The 21,183-nt window shown below is 37.4% G+C and overlaps 2 protein-coding genes across 10 annotated transcripts in view; both read left to right on the top strand.

Annotated features, from left to right (window-relative positions):
- The window catches only part of dlg5b.1 (discs, large homolog 5b (Drosophila), tandem duplicate 1), a 35,546-nt gene extending 24,023 nt beyond the window's left edge, over window positions 1–11,523 (top strand). For both annotated transcript variants that reach the window (XM_059532869.1, XM_059532868.1), the window contains exons 17-33: window positions 211–301; window positions 1,153–1,285; window positions 1,361–1,482; window positions 2,306–2,386; window positions 2,465–2,624; window positions 4,916–5,078; window positions 5,151–5,284; window positions 5,362–5,496; window positions 6,450–6,630; window positions 6,706–6,854; window positions 7,437–7,607; window positions 9,508–9,704; window positions 9,779–9,922; window positions 10,043–10,170; window positions 10,762–10,871; window positions 11,122–11,231; window positions 11,314–11,523. In XM_059532869.1, coding sequence (XP_059388852.1) covers window positions 211–301; window positions 1,153–1,285; window positions 1,361–1,482; window positions 2,306–2,386; window positions 2,465–2,624; window positions 4,916–5,078; window positions 5,151–5,284; window positions 5,362–5,496; window positions 6,450–6,630; window positions 6,706–6,854; window positions 7,437–7,607; window positions 9,508–9,704; window positions 9,779–9,922; window positions 10,043–10,170; window positions 10,762–10,871; window positions 11,122–11,231; window positions 11,314–11,417 — 2,313 coding nt within the window. In that variant the 3' untranslated portion in view covers window positions 11,418–11,523. The remainder of the gene's footprint in view (window positions 1–210; window positions 302–1,152; window positions 1,286–1,360; window positions 1,483–2,305; window positions 2,387–2,464; window positions 2,625–4,915; window positions 5,079–5,150; window positions 5,285–5,361; window positions 5,497–6,449; window positions 6,631–6,705; window positions 6,855–7,436; window positions 7,608–9,507; window positions 9,705–9,778; window positions 9,923–10,042; window positions 10,171–10,761; window positions 10,872–11,121; window positions 11,232–11,313) is intronic.
- Window positions 11,524–15,172: 3,649 nt separating this feature from the next.
- The window catches only part of LOC132122511 (calcium-activated potassium channel subunit alpha-1-like), a 72,284-nt gene continuing 66,273 nt past the window's right edge, over window positions 15,173–21,183 (top strand). For 5 of the 8 annotated variants that reach the window (XM_059532878.1, XM_059532877.1, XM_059532873.1 and 2 more), the window contains exon 1: window positions 15,174–15,766. In XM_059532878.1, the coding sequence (XP_059388861.1) occupies window positions 15,500–15,766 (267 nt within the window). In that variant the 5' untranslated portion in view covers window positions 15,174–15,499. Of the gene's footprint in view, window positions 15,767–21,183 lie in introns of all 8 variants that reach the window. The other 3 variants (XM_059532871.1, XM_059532872.1, XM_059532874.1) reach the window with 2 other exon arrangements.

Here is a 21,183-nt window from a genome sequence, read left to right as displayed (position 1 = left end):
CTAAAATATATATATATATATAATTTTTTTTTCTTAATTCCAAATATTTATTTTATTAGTATTCAAATTATTCCTTGTTTCAGTTATTTAAATCATTAGTTGTTATTAATAAATTAACATTTAAAATTTACATAATATATCATAATGTCTTTACCTTTAATTCAGAAGCAGGTAGTAAACCGGGTTTATAACATTTAATCTGTTTTTCAGAGCTTCTCTCATGATGAACAGTCTCCTGAACCTCTGGTTCGGTTTTCTCCTTTCCGATCAAACCGTCACAGCTTCTCACCTCTACAAGCACGTGAGTTTGACACCGCTATGTTAGTTTAAAGAATAGAGTCAAAAATGGAAATGTAGAACACAGAATATAGGGATGCACCGAAGTGAAAATTCTTGGCTGAAAGCCAACAAAATCAAACATTGGGCCGAAGGACGAATGTCACTTTTGTGTTTTTCCCCCTCATGTATCTTCACCATTGCATTAATGCAAAATACCCACATTTTGTTTTTACTGTACTGTTTTGTCTTGCTTTTCAAAGAAAAAAATCAATTACAAAACAACAATAAATTTTTTTTTACTTAACACTAAACATTCTAGCAGACATTATACTTATGTATTTTTTTTTTTGGTAATTTGAGACCCCCCTTCTCTAATCAGGCATGTATTTCTTTTACTGTACAAATAAATACAGCCTTGTGGAGCAGAAGATAATTCTTTTAAAATATTTTAGATCCCACAGATACAAATCTTTTACAGATTTGAACACTGTGTGTGAATGTTATAATAAATGTATTAATAAAGCTGTTGTAATTATTATTATTGTCTTGTTATTTTACAGTAAAATTATAACAAAAATATTATTTTGGTGGAAACCCCCAGGACGAGCTTTTATTTTTTTCTATTTTCGGCCGAATAATCTCAGTTCCCGAAAACATTCGGTGCATCCCTAACACAAAAGCAGATGTTCATGTTGTTTTCTATTCAGTGAAATCTATTGATTTCCTCTGTATGACTTTTTAAAACAGGTTAAAACAATATATTTTTGAAATGCAAAGCATTAAAAAAGCTGTTTGCCCGATGCTTCTGCATGTTAAAATGATTCTTTCTTTGTGTGATGTCAATCTTTTATTGGTCTATTTGTGTGTGTCTAGACACCACTTCCAGAACGCTGTCTCCATACCCAGCTGTGACCGCAGTGATGAGGAACCAAGTGTACACGGCCTGGAGTCACTGCGTCAAAACCACCAACTCTTCAGTTCCAACACACACATACACTCAAGTCAGGTACACACACACACACACACACACACACACACATTGATGCATCGCGTCAGTTTTGACTCTGTCTGCTCTCTTCAGTCCGCAGCATCAGGGCCGATGGAGTGTGGATCTCAACCACAAGCGCTCCGCTGAGCTCTTCGAAGGCTCTCGTGGTTCGGTTCAGCACAACACCAACTCCCTGCCCTCCAGCGCCAGACAGGGTCTGTACACACACACACACACACACACACACCAGCAGTGTGTCACGCTGCACTCACTCTTATTTGATGATGTTCTATAGTGAGCATAACGTGCACTAATTGCCGCTTATCAGCACTTGAGAAACTTTAAGGAGTCCCTGCATTTTTCCACCACAATAGAATCTCTATGGTTTCATTTTTGAAAGCTAAGAAAAAAAGCAGAAGGCAACTGCTATACATTTTGTTTGGTACAATAAAAATGATTATTATTTTTATTATTATTATTATTATTATATTGTTTATATTTTACAGTGCTATAGTAATACTATAATAATAGTTTCTTTATTGATTTAATAATAATTTAAGCAAATAATAATGTTGTTTAGTAAATAATAATAATTATCAAATTTTATCAAATTATAAAAATTCAAAAATAAATTAGTAATATTATTAAAACACTGTTTTTATTATTTTACCATGCATTACTGGTAATATATGTTCATTAATTGGTTTAATTATTATCTATTCCTTTTATTATTATTATAAACATGCCCCATGAGTGGGTTTGCATCCGTGTTTTTAATTTAAAATCTGTTGTAAGTGATTGGCAAAACTTTAATCGTAACTGTTGATCTTTATTGATTAATCAAAAGTGTGTGGGGGACAAACACGATCTAAAATGTAGGACACGTCCCATACTCTGAATCTGTGCTCTGCATTTAACCCACCCAAGTGCACACACACACACACAGTCGTGACCGATCTTAATTGTTGATCTAAATCATGTAATCGTGGATGAATCTGAAGCATGTGATTGATACTGATTTTGTGTTTGTGTCCGTAGGTTTGTTTCAGTACCGCGAGCAGCGCATTAAGATTCCCTCCACCCCTCGTTACGCTCGATCCTCTCACAGCTCTGATAGAGGTGCTGATCTCTCTGATTTACTTCCTGTGTGGTTGCATGAGTGAAGGATGGACTAATAATTGTACACGTGTGTTTCAGGATCTCTGTCTCACTCGGACTGCAGCAGCCCCGGTCTGGTAACTCCGCCCCTCTCTCCTCTGGACGCCGCCTCCTTCACCAGCAGCCAATCACAGGGCTCCGTCTCCGCCCAGACCAGGCTGTCAGTCAGTCCTGTGCCAATAGACAGGAGGAGGGACAGGTAGAAATAGAAATATCAAAATTTAACCCTCTTATATTCACCCTCATATTGATCCAAACCAGTGCTAATATTTTTCCATACAACACAGAGAAGAGAAAGAAACTAACAAGAAAATTCATAACCATTTACTGAAGCTCTGAAATCAAATACGGCATGTTTTGAGTTTGACGTTCTAAACCGTTTGTAATAACATAAGGGTTATTAAATATGCATTAGTCTTCATCTTTCATTCAGTAGGCCTCTTCCTCCTCGTAGTTTTTAAGCTCAGATCTGCTTCTGAGCTTCTGCAGTTCTTGTCTGTCAGCTCTTCTGCTCCATTTCTCTCTCTGTTCTCCTTCCTGCTCCAGATGCTCGTTGCGTAACAGGTCTTACCTGAAGCTTTCTCAAGCTCAGAGATCGTGGTTTGCCTCTTTACGGACCCTGAGGTTTGTTCACTGTGCAATGAGAGCAAAAAAACAAACTCTTTTTCCTGTTTAAAGGATTTTCTTTAATCTGATTGCAGCCCCCTTCTGTTGTTATGTCACTTTCCCTTAAGTGCACGCTGTTGTGACCAGCTGTTATTTTCTTAGTGCTGCAACAAATGTGTGTATAATCATCAATAATAATGAAAATAATCAAGTATTCCTTTATTCTGAATAAATTGAATTTATATTTAGAAAGCATCTGTGACATGCTGTTATTTAAAGTTTTGATATACAGTTCGTTTTTTTTAAGTAACTAATAAAGTAACACATTTCTTTTTAATTTAGAAGGTAATATCTGAGTTACTTTTTCAAATAACTAACTCCAGTTACTTTGTTTCCATTTATTGACTGAAAGTTCTCGTGTTGCCATGGTGATAGAAATCGGGATTTAATCCCTTTTTTAACCAATGAGTTTGCTACTGACCTTTGATACAATTCAGTTTTACTTATAAGTGAAAATGACACATTTGTGTTAAAAAACAAAAACGTATTGCTCGAACTTTCTTCTCCTGCATCGTATTTTTCATGCAATTAATTTGAGCTGCGTCCTCTACTGTACAGGAAAATTAAAAACAAAGTTCTTAGAAGAGATATTAAAATGCTACATGTAAAATAAGTAATTGTGTTTTATGAGCGCATAAATAGTAACTAAATAGGGATTATTGTAATGTGGTACAGGTTTACATTTAGTCTATGCTTTTGTTTTTATCGTTTTTTTTTAATTTGATTTTATCTTTATTACCAAAACAAAAAAAAAAAGCTGCTTGGGATAGTTTTAATGTAATGTTTATATTTTAACCTTTTTGCTAGGACTGCACGATTATGACAAAAATCATAATTGTCAGTGATTCCCTTGAAATTGTATTTGTGGTTATTAATTACGATTATCACAATTTACACCTAATGATGTTGATACCATTGTTTGATGCAGCTACATGCCGTATTTTTATTTGAAAATAAACAAGCTGAGAACACACAAACTGAAACGTTGTTTTTCAACAGTATTCAGCCTCAACTATACATCGGATTGGTTTCTTCTTTAAATTATAAAAAAGTAAAAATATGAAGGGTATTATAATGTTACACTAAAACTAAAACAATGGGAAAACACTTAAGATAACATAGAAAGAAAAAAAAAACATCTTAAGCACAAATAATAACAGAAGTGGACTTGTACGATTAATTGCCACATTGAACGATTACATAATTGTGGCATCCATAACTATTCGTGATTAGAAATTCGATTAATTGTGCAGCCCTACTTTTTGCACAATGTATATTATTAGCTTTAATTTTTATTTTTACATTGTTTTTACATCTCCTATATTTTATATCTATTTGTAATCACACACACACACGTATAATATTATTTATAATTATTATTATATATATATATATATATTTTAATGCAAGGTGTGATTAATCATGATTCATCACAGAAAGTTTTGATTTAATAGTTACTTTTTTAATCAGCTGAAAGAACTAATATATATGTCTGTGTGTGTTTAATTAATAAATAATATGATTAGTCAAGTTCAAAGTGATTAAAAACATCTGTTAAGAGGATAAAAATGGTAAGTGCTAATGGAAATATTCAACTGAAACTGGTAGAACTTTAAGTATATGACTTCTTACAAACTGAGCGATGGGTAACAATGACTTTCTTTGCTGTCTGTCAGAATGTCACAGATAATATTAATAAAGCCTTAACCTGAAATATTTTAATACAACAGATGAACAACAATCTGTTATTCTATAAATAACTGAAAATGGCAGTACATCCTTGGTTCTGTTTTGTTTCTCATATTGTGTGTGTTTGTGTTTTAGGCCGTACATCGAGGAGCCTCGCTGTGTCACTATCCCTAAAGGGGCGGAGCCTCTGGGCATCTCTATAGTGGGTGGGGAGAATGGCGGCATCTTTGTTTCCAAGGTAACGGGAGGCAGCATCGCTCAGCAGCATCACCTGGAGTTTGGAGATCAGCTTCTGGAGGTGCGTCAGAAGACACTCGAGCTTATCGTTAACATTGAGCAGGTGTGAATCTCTCTCTCTGTCCCTCCGCAGTTTAATGGCATCAATCTCAGGAACGCCACCGAGCAGCAGGCCAGACTCATCATTGGGCAGCAGTGTGACACCATCACCATACTGGCACAGTACAACCCACACATGCACCAGCTGGGCAATCCCTCGCGCTCGAGGTACAAGCACAGCACATGTGACTCTGTCATGCTTTAGAAGCACTGTATGTGTGTCCTGAAGTGTTTATTTGTGTCAGCTCCCGGATGGAGTCGTCTGTAAGCTCTCACTCGACGCCCGACACACACTCAAACATCGACACACTCAGCGAACAGGACGAGGGCACCATGACTCCGCCCTCTAAACAGGCCACGCCCACATCCAGCCCTCTCAGGTGACAAACACTCTGGCTTTCGTTCACTAAGAATATGCCTGGATTACTTCATATTTATACATTTCTGCTTGATTCCAGTGTTTCTGATGGTTTTAAAAAGTCTTACTTAATTTTGCAAAAAAAAAAAACCTGATTGAGTTTATGCCTTAAATAATAACCAATATTTGTCAAGGGGAAATTAAAACTTGTTTCTCCTTTGAATTAATTAGATTTTTCTTAGCCCATTGACTGATATTTGTTCTTGTTTGAATCATAAACTCGCTTTATTTTGATAATTTTATTATCGTCATTCATAAAACAAGAATTCTTCGATGTATGATTGAGTCTTAAAACATTTACACTGGAAGATGAGACAAAAATACTGAGGATAAACATTTTTATTTTTTTTGTGGTGTAAGTAAAAGGTACTTTTATTCCTCATTTTATTTATTTTAAAGGTCTCAAGTTTGGCTTCACAACAAAAAACCCAGTTAAATTAAATAAATCTTTTTAATTATTATTTCAGCTATTTACCAAGGCAACATTTCTCATTTTAATTGAGTAGAATTTGATATACAAAAATAACAAAAATATTAATAATCAAAATTAATAAAACTATGTAGAAATAAAAAAACAGAAACTACTAAAAATGACCAGAACACGCAACAAAAATACTTAAACTTAAACTCAAATTATTACAACAGAAATTATATATATAAAAAAAAAAACTGATGCAAAATATGAATAAAAAAAAAATCAATTTCCAGGGTTTTTATTTTTTATTTTTGCATATGTGTGATTTCATAGATTGAAAATAAATTTTATTACATATGTTTCCGATGAATCTCAAAAAGATTTGTTTGTGAAAACGTTTTTTCTTTGTCATTTTTCTCTCACTGTCATCAATGTTTTATCCTGAACACGCCCACTGCTCTGATTGGTCTAACTGTGTTCTCTGCTCTGTGATTGGCCAGGGATCGGAGCGAGGGCAGGAAGCAGGCGGAGCTGAGGCTGGTGGTGCTGAGGAAGACTCCGGTGGATCTGGGGATGAAGATCTGTGGAGGAAACCTGACGGGTGTTTTCGTGGAGGCTCTGGAAGAGCACAGTCCTGCTGGAGGAGCCGGCGGCCTGCAGCCTGGAGACCTGATCCTGGAGGTATAACAACCAGCCTCACGTCACCCTGTTTGACAGCGTGCTGGATGTTGTAGTGATGTCACTTCCTGTTCGCAGTGTAACTCGGTGAGTTTAAAGAATAAGACTGCTGAGGAGGTGTATCTAGAGATGCTGAAGCCCTCGGAGAACGTCACGCTCAGAGTCCAGTACCGACCCGAACACTTCAGGAGGGTCAAAGACGCACTCGGAGATGGTTTTTACATCAGGTACAGACTGAACCTGTCTGTTTATCAGAATCGGTCATCTTTTATTATTATCTGATTGGCCGCTTGCTGCATTTTCTGGTTTAATATTTGAGTATAATAACACTAAAGTGTACAATCATTATTTCTTTATAGAAAGTTTATTTGCGTGTATATTTATTTGCTTCATATTCCTAAAGAACCTGTCTGGGCTAATTATGTTTATCCTGAGCGATACATTAAATAATTTGATATTTTAATTAACTTTCATTTTATACATTCACGGACCTCTTTAATCTTGTGAGATCCACACGTGATGTTTTTATGTGTTTTACTGCTGGATAACTGTTCACCGTTATTTATTTTTTTGTTTAAATGTACCATATTTGTTTATGTAGTTAAATACAGACCGAATATCACAGTTATTTGGGTTTATGATATATAAACTACATAAAAAAATGTTCTTTTAGTACTTAAAATTAAGCTAAATGAGATGTGACATCTATCTGTAATAAAATAAAGTGTGTGTGTATATATAATCATGGCCTGCTCATTTGTCTGCATGATGCGTTTCATATTCTCACTCTTGATCTGTGTGTGTTTCAGGGCGTTGTTTGACCATGTTGGTGATCTGGAGCAGGAGTTGAGCTTCAAGAAGGATGATATTCTCTATGTGGACGACACGCTGCCGGGGGGGAATTTGGGCTACTGGTTGGCATGGCAACTGGACGAGAATGCACAGAAGCTGGTGCGCGGACATGTGCCCAGCAAGAGCATGTACGTCTGAATGTGCTGTTCATGTGATCATCACTGGTGCTGAAGAAATCATTCTTCTGAAGAAGTTTAAAATATGATGCACATGTATGCTTTTTGATGCATATCTATACTGATATATCTGAAACTGCTTCCAGTGTGAATTAAACATGCATTATGTGATTTATAGTGTTCAGTTATGCTTACACCACCATGTTTAAGTGAAAAATAGACTGTAAAGAAATGTGAAGTAAACATGCAATCCTTTCGTTTTTCTCCAGAGTATAGTATTTTTTTTTTTTTTCGTAGTGGATTCATAAGAGGCTCGTGTTTTTTATATTAGAGGCATGGATTGATTTTGCATACCTAATGACAAAAAATAAGTGCGTGCTTCGACATTTTTATCTTAATATATTAAAATTTATAATATAATTTTATAGTTGTATGTGTCCTCCACAGTTTTTCATTAAATCAAATGATAATAATAATCGAAATATATTTATTCTTAATTATCTTATATTTATTCTTATATTGTTCTATTTTTATTTTATATGAAATGGTGTTATTACAATAGTAATTTTTTTGCTTAATATTTTTGCGTACCTCCCGACAAACATTTAGAAATTACTCAGATTTTATCATGATGATATAGTATTAAATAATAAAACCGATTTTAATAACTTGCACGTTAACAGGTCACCCTGTAGTTTTCCTTAAAAATAAATGATTGTTTATTGCTTTTCTAATTAGATTTCTTAGCAATAATAACAGTAATCATAATAATTATCATTACTCATGTTGATATATAAGCACAGAATGTTTAACCAAATTGTTCAGCCCTAAAGTTAACTGTCAGAGGTAAAAATCTAAAGTTTTATGCCCTTGTTGTTGTGGCAGAATTATTTAGGTATTATATTTGTCAGAAATCTCAGTATCGTGACAGCACTATTAGCATGCATGTATCTTATGAGCTATTATTTGTGTTTTTGTATGTGTTTGTTTGTGTGTGTTTTTGTTTGTTTGTGCGCGTGTGCGTTTGTATATGCGTGTGTGTTTGTGTTTGTGCATGCGTTTGTGTTTGTGCATGTGTTTGTGTGCATGCGTTTGTTTATTTGTGCGTGCGTTTGTTTGTGCGTGTGTGCGTTTGTGCATGCGTTTGTTTGTGTCTGTTTGTGCATGCGTTTGTGTTTGTGCGTGTTTGTGCATGCATTTGTGTTTGTGCATGCGTTTGTGTTTGTTTGTGTGTGCATTTGTGCTTGTGTTTGTTTGTGTGTCTGCGTTTGTGCATGCGTTTGTGCGTGCGTTTGTGCTTGTGTGTGTATGTGCGCGTGTGTGTGCATTTGTGTGTGCTGTTGTGTGTGTGCGCTTGTGCGTTTGTGCATGTGTTTGGGCGTGTGTTTGTGCGTGCGTTCATTTGTACTTGTGTGTGCGTGTGTGTGTGTTTGTGCGTGTGCTTGTGCGCCGTTGTGTGTGTGCTTGTGCGTGCATTTGTGCTTGTGTTTGTTTGTGCATGCGTTTTTGTTTGTGCGTGCGTTTGTGCTTGTGTTTGTTTGTGCGTGTGTGCGTTTGTGCATGCATTTTTGTTTGTGTGTGCTTGTGCGTTTATGCGTTTGTGTGCGTTTGTGCATGTGTGCGCTTGTGCGTGCGCATGTGCGTTTGTGCATTTGTGTGTGCGTTTGTGCTTGTGTTTGTTTGTGCATGCATTTGTGTGTTTGTGCATGTGTGCGCTTGTGCGTGCGCTTGTGCATTTGTGTGTGCGTTTTTGCTTGTGTGTGTGTGTGTGTGTGTGTGTGTGTGTGCGTTTGTGCATGCGTTTATGTGTGTGCGTTTGTGCGTGTGCTTGTGGGTTTGTGTGTGCATGTGTGCGGTTGTGTATGTGTTTGTGTGTGGGTTTTTGTGTGCGTGTGTTTGTGTGTGTGTCTAGGATGGATCAAGACTCCCAGCAGCGGTACAGTGTCACAGACAGTAAGGACGACAGCGGCTCTGGTAAAACGCTTTCGGCCGCGGCGCGCCGATCCTTTTTCCGCCGTAAACTCAAACACAAGCGCAGCGGCTCCAAAGACGGCCGTGACGCTCCGGCCGCAGACGCCCTCAGCACAGACTCCGTGCCCTACATGGACGGTGAGAAACAACACGAGTAGTGAGTGAGGCTTCACGCTTATCCTCAGCGTCTCATTTACTCTCGGTTTCTTCAGACTGTCTGAGTCCGGCGTATCAGCGCGTGCTAAAAGTGGAATCGATCAATCGCAGGCCGGTGCTGATACTGGGGCCCCTCATCGAGCCAATCAAAGACATGCTGCTCAGAGAGGCTCCTGGGAAATACTGCCGCTGTTTACCTGGTGAGAGTGACTGAGACTTGAGCATTCGTAACAACTTGACCATGACTGGGTTTTCAGTTTTGACTGCGGGATAATAATAATATGATGATGTCAAATGATTTCTCACTTTGTGTTGTTCAGAGGGGATGAAGGCGACCCAGCAGGCCATCGAGCGAGGCGTCAAAGACTGTCTCTTCATCGATTACAAACGCAGGAGCGGCCACTTCGATGTGACGACGGTGGCATCCATCAAGGAAATCACAGAGAAGGTGCGAGAGACACCAGACTCTTCTGAGATATATCAGTCGACCACTAGATGCAATCAACCGCGATTAATTGATTGATAGCACTATTTTTTGTTATTTATATATATATATACAATATAATTATTATTTTTTATTTTTTTTGTGGTGAAAAGAATCCTGTACATGATTTGATGACACTTGTATGCATCTGGCAAGCGTAATATTCATTTAAAAGATACTTTTTCTGTAAAACAACTAACAAAAGGAAATTGTCATTAAACTAATTTGTCAATTCTAATGAATCTTAATCATTCAAATCATCAAAAAAAACATAAGTAAATGATGATTGTTGTATCTATTATAAAGATTCACATTAATTCGCATTTACTTTCAAAAGGTTCACATTTATTTGCATATCACTCCAGAGTTTGTGCTGAGGTCATTCTCTGTCTCTCTCTCTCTGTCTCTCTCTCTCTGTCTCTCTCTCTCTGTCTCTCTCTCTCTCTCTCTCTCTCTCTCTCTCTCTCTCTCTCTCTCTCTCTCTCTCTCTCTCTCTCTCTCTCTCTCTCTCTCTCTCTCTCTCTCTCTCTCTCTCTCTCTCTCTCTCTCTCTCAGGACTGTCATTGTCTGCTGGACATCGCTCCTCACGCCATCGAGCGCCTACACGTGGTCAACATTTACCCCATCGTCATATTCATACGATACAGAAACGCCAAGCAGATCAAGTAAGTGACGTCTGCCTCTGGATGTTCTCATAAACACTCATTTAGTGTCTTTCTCTCTCTCTCTCTCTCGTTACATTCAATGACTTTGCATCTTTATATTGTATTGTCCTTGCAGGCCGTCATTCTTGAACGATTCTTTATTATGAATCAGTCTAATGACTCTGAGCTCAATTAGTCAGTTACTCTGTTTACCATTTTGCATTGGACTCGCAGGAGCTGTGTCTGTACTGAGTCTGTTTTATTCACTCAGGGAGCAGAAAGACCCCGTGTATCTGCGAGACAAAGTGTCCCAAAAACATTCCAAAGAGCAATTTGAGTCTGCGCAGAGGATCGAACAAGACTACAGCAAGTACTTCACAGGTCTGAGACATGCACATTACACGATCACACACACAAAAGCGTGCTGGTGAGTGATGTGTGTGTGTGTGCTGTTCTGTTGCAGGCGTCGTCCAGGCCGGCAGTCTGTCCCACATATGCTCTCAGATCATGACCATCGTGGAGCAGGAGCAGAACAAAGTGCTTTGGATTCCTGATGGACGCATGTGAAGAGTCCACACACACATCCTTCACAACACACGGCTGAAAATGATCTACTTACTTCATATTTCTGTTGTTTTTCATTACAAATATCTAAAGCTACATTTAAGGAAAGAGACTTTTCTGAAGAATCAAGTGATGTGGGATACGAAAAATAATCACTTTTTTTGTTTTAAAACAATAGTAGTAGTTCATAAGAAATGAAAAATGTGCTCACCCTCAGACCATCTGAGATCAGGATGAGTTTGTTTCTTCATCAGGTTTGGAGAAATGTAGCATTGCATCAGTGTCTCATCAACGGATCCTCTGCAGTGAATGGGTGCCGTCAGAATGAGAGTCTGATAAAAACATCACAATAATCCACAGCACTCCAGTCCATCAGTGAACATTTGGAGAAGACAAAAGATGAAACAAATCCAGCATTAAGATGTTTTTAACTCAAACACATAAAGTCTATAATCCATAATAACACTTCCTCCAGTGAAAAAGTGTTCTGGTCTGAATCAGGAGAGAAGTCTGCACAGATCCAGCAGCGTTTAAACAGCTCTAAACAAATATGTGAGAGACAACAGCAGATGCACTTTTTCACTGGAGGAAGTGTTATTATGGATTATAGACTCTATGTACTTGAGTTAAAATCATCTTAATGCTGGATGTGTTTCATCTTTTGTCTTCTCCAGATGTTCACTGATGGACTGGAGTGCTGTGGATTATTGGGATGTTTTTATCAGACTCTCATTCTGACGGCACCCATTCACTGCAGAGCATCCGTTGATGAGACACTGCTGCAATCACATCACAACTATTCCTTTAAGAACATTAAGATTTTAGTACAAGACAAGAATAGAACTGTTTTTCAGTGTAATAACACATCACCACCGATCTCACACTGTTGCAACACTCCACTGCTGTTAAAATCACTACACACCTCCAGGGCTGGACACTATATCATATATATATATATATACATTAAATATTAAGTGCTTTATGAGCAGCTATGAGTTTCCTAATTGTTTAATGTGTTTTTATTTGGTGGTTGAGCTTCATGATGGATCATTCAGTGATTTGCATCATCACTCAGAAGCGTCTCTTTGTTGCTTATTAATATAATATAATGTAAATATCACTGTTTTCCTTTGACTATATCGTCCAGCCCTGACCACACACACACACACTAACTCTCAGGCAACGATCACAACTGTTAGATGGGAAGCAGTATGCTCCATTCACTGTTTTCTCTGTGGTAACACTAATTTATGAGGGCTTTCATGTAGTTCTTCGTGTTTACAGAGGTGAGGTTTCTGAAGCAGCTTACTTGAACGTTTAACTTCATGTATCTGTCCCTGTATGTGTCCGATCCGTGCACGTTCGCTCGAAAACAGACGCTCAATTTACGGTTAAAAATACTGACTGTTAAATCCGTTTTCGTGTTTAAAGGTTCATTCATTCCGAAATGAAACTTCTGTCATTTATTCAAGCTTGTATTCTGTGGAGCACAAAAGCAGACGTTTAGCAGAATGTTTGAGCTGCTCTTTTCCACACAATGAAAGCCGACAGGTTGCCATGCTTCAAAATGCAGTTTTGAGTTATTTTTTTCTCAATCGAAGTTATCATATGAATCTGAATTTTTCTGATTGACTTTCATTGCACAGAAAAGAGCAGAGGGAACTCTCTGCGATCTCCGCAGATATTTTTCATTTTTGGGTGAACTATTCCTTTAAGCTTTAATGTAGCAGTTTCTTCATTTCATTTTCTCTTAAGTGTACTTGTTTTTATTTAAATGAACGATGAAATAGTCTGCTGCATGATAATTTCACTATATGCTCTGATTATTTTTACTGTCTGGTTCATGTGTAACTCTGCCTAATACTCGACTACAAAAACTTTTTTAATTAGAGATGAATTCTTATTCGTAATATCTTAAAAACTCCTCTTGTTTTCAGAAACAAATGTGCCAAATGCTTCCTCCTGCTTTGCCTGTGTTTTGCACTCTTTTGGATGGAAAGGTAGACAGACCTACTTTATTAATCCCAGACGAGAGATTGAGTAATCCTCCTCGTTCAGGAACAGCTAGTTAATCCTCTCTCTCTAGTGAAAGCTTTGGTACAACACTAGTCTTCCTGTTTACTGTGACATCACTTCCTGTTCTGACCCGTGTTGACCAATGAAACGAGTCGTCTGGTTTTAGCTTCATCAACAAATCATGTAATGCTCTTCCACTCCTGCCAATAATGACACTGATGTTGAATTAGTGCAGATGCTCAGATTGTAGCTGAAAAAAAAAACAGAATTCCATTTAAAATCACATTTTCCATTATTTTTTATAATGAGATAACACTCTGGTACTGTCACATTTAAGACGAAATATGATTTTGTAATTGTTACATTAATAAAGTCTAAATTAAACATGACCCAGCATATTTTACTGTACTTTTTATAAAATGATTGTCTTTTTCCCATCTGTATGTATGGTGTCTGTGTGTTTGTGGTTTGTGTTGAATTCGTGGACCGTTTGGAGCAATAAGTAAAAGGCTCAAATATTCTATACATTTTTTATTAACATTATTTAATGTAATGTTTGGTGTGTGGATAATATGATGATGCAGTTCCTGTGAAGAGACACTAGGTGGCGTCATATCCTCCTAAGGCCTCCTCTTCATAACCAGGATTATATAAACATCACAGATCAGGTGAAATATCATCACTGGCTGAGCTGATCAACCGGACAATATCACACAGCAGAGGGAAGATAATTTATTATCAAGCAAAAGGAAAAACAAATATAAGTTGATCCCAAATGTGGCTTAGAGAGCCTTGTTTCATTCGCAGGGTATCAGTGATGCACGTTTAGGTTAAAAATAAACTTCTTGGAAGCCACAGAGAAAAGGGTTTTCTACTTTCTCTGTAAGCTTGCATCCTTGTTTATCTATCTATTTATATATTTTAAAAATTTCCCCAGAATCTGGAGTGCATGGATTCAGATGGAAAACCATTCAATGACAGGCACATACTGTATATAATAAATTCTGGGATATAATGCATAATAACTAATATAATAATAACTTAACTTTTATTAATAATAATAAATGGCACAACAATTAAGCCGTACGTATCCATCAAATATTTTGACACTAGCACTATTCTTTAAAAAAAACTACCTTTCTAATCTTTGTGTATTCTATTTTCTTTTCATTTATTATGCAATTATGTGTGTGTGTCTGTGTGTGTGTAAAGACCTCTAACACTAGCTCGCTCTATTCTTTTTCTATTCTATCTGTTTTCTTTTTATTATATTATTTAAAATCCCATGCTAGGTGTACCCTAACTGAGACTTGTTATAGCACTTACTGTATATATCATTGCTCTTTTTGTTGTTTTTGATTGCCTCCACTGTCCTCATCTGTAAGTCGCTTTGGATAAAAGCGTCTGCTAAATGTAAATGTAATGAGCATTCATTTACTATGGTAACCATGCATGGTGTCCTTGAAAATGCCATATTTTGGTTACCAGGTTGTGAATAATAATAACCTTAAGAATGAATAACGACTTTTACTCTGTGTCATTTTAGGCATCACCAAACGTCTAGTAAATGTGTTTTATCTTTACATCTCAGAATGCGAGATTGCATTGCATTAAATTAGTACAGAGTATATGTGTGTGTGTGTGTGTGTGTGTGTGTGTGTAAGAAAATAAAATAAATGTATAATTTAGACTGACTGGCTCCGCCCTCTGGCACCTGTAAATCTGCCTCGGACGGAGCTGAACGCAACACGTTAGTGAATGAGCGCGCACGGGAGATCGACGCCGTTCGCGGACGCTCACGCAAGCTTTATATCGCGGGGATGTTTTCCATTATAATACATTTCCAGCGGGAGACCTCGTTTAAAGACGCGGAAACGAGGAGTGGAGGAGTGTTTCCAGTAGGAGTTTGCGTGCGTTTTGGGGAAGACTTTTGAGCTGCGCGGAGAACCGACCGATCAGCGGGCGAGAGCGCAGCGCGCAGCGGGAGGAGAGTGCGCACACGCGGGGCTCTGCCCTGCCAGACATGGCTGATCAGCGGGGCGCTGCAGGGGTCTCCAGAAAGACGCTCGATGCTCCCCACTGAAGAACCAGTAGATGATGATGGTGATGAGAAGCGGCTCTCCACAATAATGAGCTATCCGCCCGCGGTTCGGAACATGGCTGTGATCATCCCCTACACCAGTGATGTACCCTGTGACGCCAGAGGCCAGAGGATGTGGTGGGCTTTCCTTGCCTCCTCCATGGTCACTTTCTTCGGGGGTCTGTTCATCATCTTGCTGTGGAGGACCCTCAAGTACCTGTGGACGGTGTGCTGCCACTGCAAGACTAAAAAGAAGGTAAAACGCACGAGTGACTCCTGCTTTTAGCTCAAATGTTTGGACGCGCTTTACTGATCTTAAAAACCTCTGCTATGAAGACCAGACGCATGCAAATTACTCCGTAAAATACAATGATAAGCGCGCAATTCCTTCTTCAGCTTTGAAATCAACTCTTGAAGTTGGTTTATAAAGAAGATCAAGAGTTTAACAACAGCGGCACAACATCACATTGTGATTCTCATCACTTTACTGTTACTCTAACAGGTGTGCAACACGATGAATGAGTGGTGGTGCACAAACTCTTGACTAATAAAATATATAAAACCTGTTTTTTTTTATGGAGATTTGTGCATCATCTGAAAGCTGAATAAATAAGGGACAATATTTTGTCGAGATATAACTGTTTGAAAATCTGAAATCTGAGGGTGCAAAAAGAAAATCGCCTTTAAAGTTGTCCAAATGAAGTCCTTAATAATGCATAATAATAATCAAAAATTAAGTTTTGATAAATGTCCGGAAGGACATAATCTGTAGCTAGGCTACTTAATATCCTAATGATTTTTGCATAAAAGAATAATCTATCATTTTGACCCATACAATGTATTGTCTATTGCTACAAATATACCCCAGAGTCTTCAGACTGCTGGTCACATAATGCTCTTTCTGTGTGTTTGAGGAGAGTAAAACCTCTCTTACTGCTCTTACTAAAGCCACGTAGGCCTAAATAGTAAAGAAAGTGTAGGAAAACAGGCCTTGATGAACTTTGAATCTCTTCTTGCCTGATAACTGAAGAGTGAAATGAGTGTTTTACTAACAAAATATGAAACATGTCTCTTAGATGAAGCAGCTACTGTAACAAAGTGTAACGCATAATGTGAATGGAGAAGTCTATGGAAGCTCCTAGACAGTGCATTGTTTGAAGCGAATGCCATAATAAATGTCAGTAGACCGGGCAGATTTTAAGATGTGTGGTTAATTTTATAATTTGCAGGAATTTATTTCACATGGAATTTTTTTCTTTTTTGGAATAACAAACTTTTAAATAATTGACAGTATGATCAGGAACATGATTGTATAGTATAGTTTTGATTTCATGTTGACTTTAGATACGGATTCAGAAAAATGCTGTAGTTTCATTTCATTCACTCGAAAACAGTGTTTTGTTTCCTCCTCGGGAGATTGATTTTATACAACAATGCAACAAACAAGATGTTAGTTTTAAGTGAATTAAACATTAGACACAGTTTTATTTATTTAGCACATTTAAAAACAACCATGGTTGACCAAAGTGCTTAACAATGTCAGGACACACACACACGACAAATACACAAAAAAAGTCACAAGGAATAAAAGTGTATCTTAAGCATCGACTTAAACAATGTTGTAGGTTTTACTAATGAAATTGTTCTAAACAAATCAGGATCAGAATATTCGCAAAGAAACCCTGCAGTGTTTTGTTTCGTAATGAATCTTTTTGAACGAATCGTTTGAGTCAGCGATTCAGTAATCCATTCATATAGACAGTTGCTTGCTTTGTTTCAGAACATTCTGCAGCTGTTTGATTCAATGAATCACTTATTGAGACGGGGTCTTCCCTCCAGCTACTGAAGTTGTTAGTATCATATTTATATTTCCATGACAGACTCAAAGTGCCAGCATAAAATCACACTCCGCAAAAAATATAAAATTACTCCCTAAGGGGAAAAAAATCGAGATATTGTTCTTGTCAGTGCTGCACATGTCTTCCGTCTAAACCATTATAGAAGACTAATGAGTGTTTTTAAAGAATCTGCTGTGCACTGTTGAATATTTACACCTGTATCTGTGTGAAAGCTGTTGATTTGACAGGAACACAGAGAGCAGAGTCGTACGAGAGCTTCACTTGCGTCTTTTGCCCATGTTTGACATGGAGCCAGTGGTCAGGAATAGGCTGAGTTTTCACTGCCATTGTGTAGTCTGCCCACACACACACACACACACACCACAGCTGTTGCTTTCATTACAGGCCTGTCAAACATAGTTGTGTTCATTCTGCCAGACGCTTCAGAAGCCTTTTTCTCCCGTTCAGGCCTCAGCGGCCTGCTTCACTCAAACACACGGCTCTGATTGAACTTGTTGATTTAATGTCAGCCTCAAATCAATCATTTGCTTATTTTCTTAAATCATGTTCCTGTCCTGATTGAGAGTGATTCGTCTGTGACTGTCCTGAACTGTGACTTCAAATACAGCAGACAGGAAAATATGAGTCTATTTCATTATAACCAGACATCTAACCATCTACTGCTTTATTACAATATAGATTATTGGCATATATGTGTGTGTTTATATTTGAAATATATGTATTTTTGCTTTTGCATTTGCTTCCCCTAAATACCTTAAAACAGTTTGTAATGCATTTGCATTTAGTGATTTATTTTATTTGTTTCTATTTGAAACCTTTCTATTGAATTTGAGGTTATATATGAGACATACTTTTATTCACCCATTTACATCCAGACCTCTGCTGTTCTTAAAGTGATAGCTCACCCAAAAATCACTGAACCACTGCTCAAATGATTCCTTCAAAAACCGATTCATTTAGGAACGAAACACTGCACAAAATATTCATATCTGAATAAGCACAAATATTCTGATTCGGCTTCGTTTGGAACTTTTTAATTTGTGAAACGGAAGAAACCGTGTATCTCCTGAAATACAACTTTTTGATTGTTGAACTGTTGTATAAAATCAATCTCATTCACGATCGCGTGCATGTGCTGATATTCAGGAAAACAGCACTTTTGCTTGCGTAATATTACTAAACTATATCATATCCTATAAATATAAAAAAATATTATTTTTTTTTAGCGTATATAACTGACATTATATGGGTGTTGTAACAGGCATGTTTGTTTTTTATATATATATATATATTCATATATACTCTGTGTCAGCTTGCCCATCGTTAAAATAACAACTATGATATTATCACAGATGATAAATATTGCACATCCCTACATTCAGCTACATGCAGTAAATGTATGTGCATTGGGTGAACTGCCTCTTTAATACAAGATATTGTCATTTTTAGAGCATATATTTTTTGCATTGATTAACAGTTGGCCATTGGATTAATCGCAGCTCTCACTTTCTCTGTTTTCATACATGCATCTTCCTCAATCAAAGTGCCTTGTCACTCTCCTGTAGTGTGCGTGAATCAGATGCTTGTTGCTAAGCAACAGGCGGCATATTCATTATTGAGCTAGGAAATATCCCCTTACGTAATTGTGCTTTTCGAGAGACCACACACACACACGCACACACACTCACCTGTTTTCTTCACCACAAACGCATTTACATTCAGAATCTACAGGCATCTCACTCTGAGCCAGAAATAGAAATCCAGATCTCTTTCAGATGGGTTAGATAATGTTCATTTTCAGATGTTGTTTCACAGGATTCTGCTGTATGTTAATTAGTTTTGCTCGCACATAATTAAAGCATGGACATAAATGACTGCAAACACAGAATTCTGTGTTCTAGTGAGCTGCCTTCTCGGAGTGATCTCTTCTGCGTTTATTTGATCAACAACAAAGTGAAATGATTAAATAATATTGCAATGTAAAACATCTGTTTTCTGTGTGAATCTGTGTTAAAGTGTAATTTATTTCTGTGATGCTCCGCTGTATTTTCAGCATCATTCCTCCAGTCTTCAGTGTCACATGATCTTCAGAAATCAGAATAATATGATGTTTACTGCTCAAGAAACATTTCTGATTATTATCAATGTTGAACACAGTTGTGCTGCACAATATTTTTGTGGAAACCATGATACTATTTTTTTTTCAGGATTCACAGATAGATTTTTTTTTACTGTATTTGTGATCAAATAAATGCAGCCTTGGTGAGCAGAAGAGACTTCTTTCAAGAAGTTGTGGCTCCATTTTTATCATGCTGGATTGATTGTTTTCACTGATCTTGTAGCAGTGCATTCTGGGATTGCGGGACTCAAACTCACAACCCTTCGATTGGGAGTCCGACTCTCTAACCATTAGGCCACGACTTCCCATGCACACCCTTTCATCCTTCTTCCCTTTCATCCTTCTTTTGATTTAAGGGTCAGTTTGCTGTCAAATCAACCCAAACAGAGCATTACTGAAACTCGCAAGTCATCTGAATGAGTCGCTTCTATTGCTCCTAACTTTAGGTTGGTATTGTTTAGTTCGAAGTGAGGAGGAGTGAAGCAGGAGAGATGCTGTTATTCCTGAAGCGCAGAGAGTCAGTGTACTGAAGACTGTCAGAGCTCCTGCTGGTCCTGTGTGTGTGTGTGTATTTTAGCATGTGAGTGTGTTTTAGTATTGTTTTGGGGAGGATGGGGTCAATTACATAGGCAATGAACAAATAATCAATAAAATTAAACAGTAAACAAATGTATGAATACATTTATACAAAAATGAAAAAAAGAAGAAGAAAAGAAATCAGTATCAAATGTAAAAAATAAAAATAAAAATAAAAATAAATAAATAAATAAAAAAAAAATACAAAAAAAAAAAAATATATATATATATATATACACATACATACATATACACATATACATATCTACATCAAACAATCAAAATATACAATTATTTATCCATCTGAGGTTCCACTGGTTGTCCTCATTTCATGGCATGTAAAGACATACTTTGCAGCAATTATCTCACATTTGGGCATTTCTCCCAGTATGTATGGGAGTTTCTGTGTGTCTGGTATGTTTTGGAATTCAGGGTATATTTGGGAAATGTTTTCAAAGTGTTTTTGTCTGATTGTATTGTATTTGGGGCATGAGGTCAGAAAGTGCAGCTCTGTCTCGATCTGTCCCCGGTCACACTGGGAGCAGAGTCTCTCCTCCGGTGGGAGCCAGCTCTGTCTGTGGCGACCCTTCTCTATGGCCAGGCTGTGTTCACTCAGTCTGTATGTTGTCAATATTTTTCTCAGTTTAGGGCATTTTATTGTTCTCAGGTAATTTGCCAGTGTGAATTCTCTTTTTAGGGTCAGATAGCATTGTACTTTACTTTGTGTTTTGGTGGTTTCTTTCCAGTATTGGATATATTTTTCTTTCTGCTTGTTGCTAATGTGGTGTGGTCTGCTTGAGCTGGCGCTGCTGTCCTGAGGCTGCTGGGCACTGGTGACTGCAGAGAGTCTCAGGACCAGCTGGCTGAGGGGACTCTTCTCTGGCTTCAGCTCCTGCAAGGTTAGGGCTTTGTGATGATATGTCTGGGGGTTAACTGATTTTAAGTGATTGTAAAATTGAATTGATCTTTTTTGTATTTTGAGTAAGAGGGGGTATTGGCCGAGCTCTGCTCTGCACAGGTTATTGGGTGTTTTTCTCTGCACCTGTAGGATGCTCTTACAGAACTCGGTATGGAAAGATTCTATGACTGTTTTGTCCCATTTGTCAAATTCATTATTAA

The sequence above is a fragment of the Carassius carassius genome, chromosome 40 (genome assembly GCF_963082965.1).
Source record: "Carassius carassius chromosome 40, fCarCar2.1, whole genome shotgun sequence".
Lineage (NCBI taxonomy): Eukaryota > Metazoa > Chordata > Actinopteri > Cypriniformes > Cyprinidae > Carassius > Carassius carassius.
This window is presented reverse-complemented; position numbering and strand designations above follow the sequence as displayed.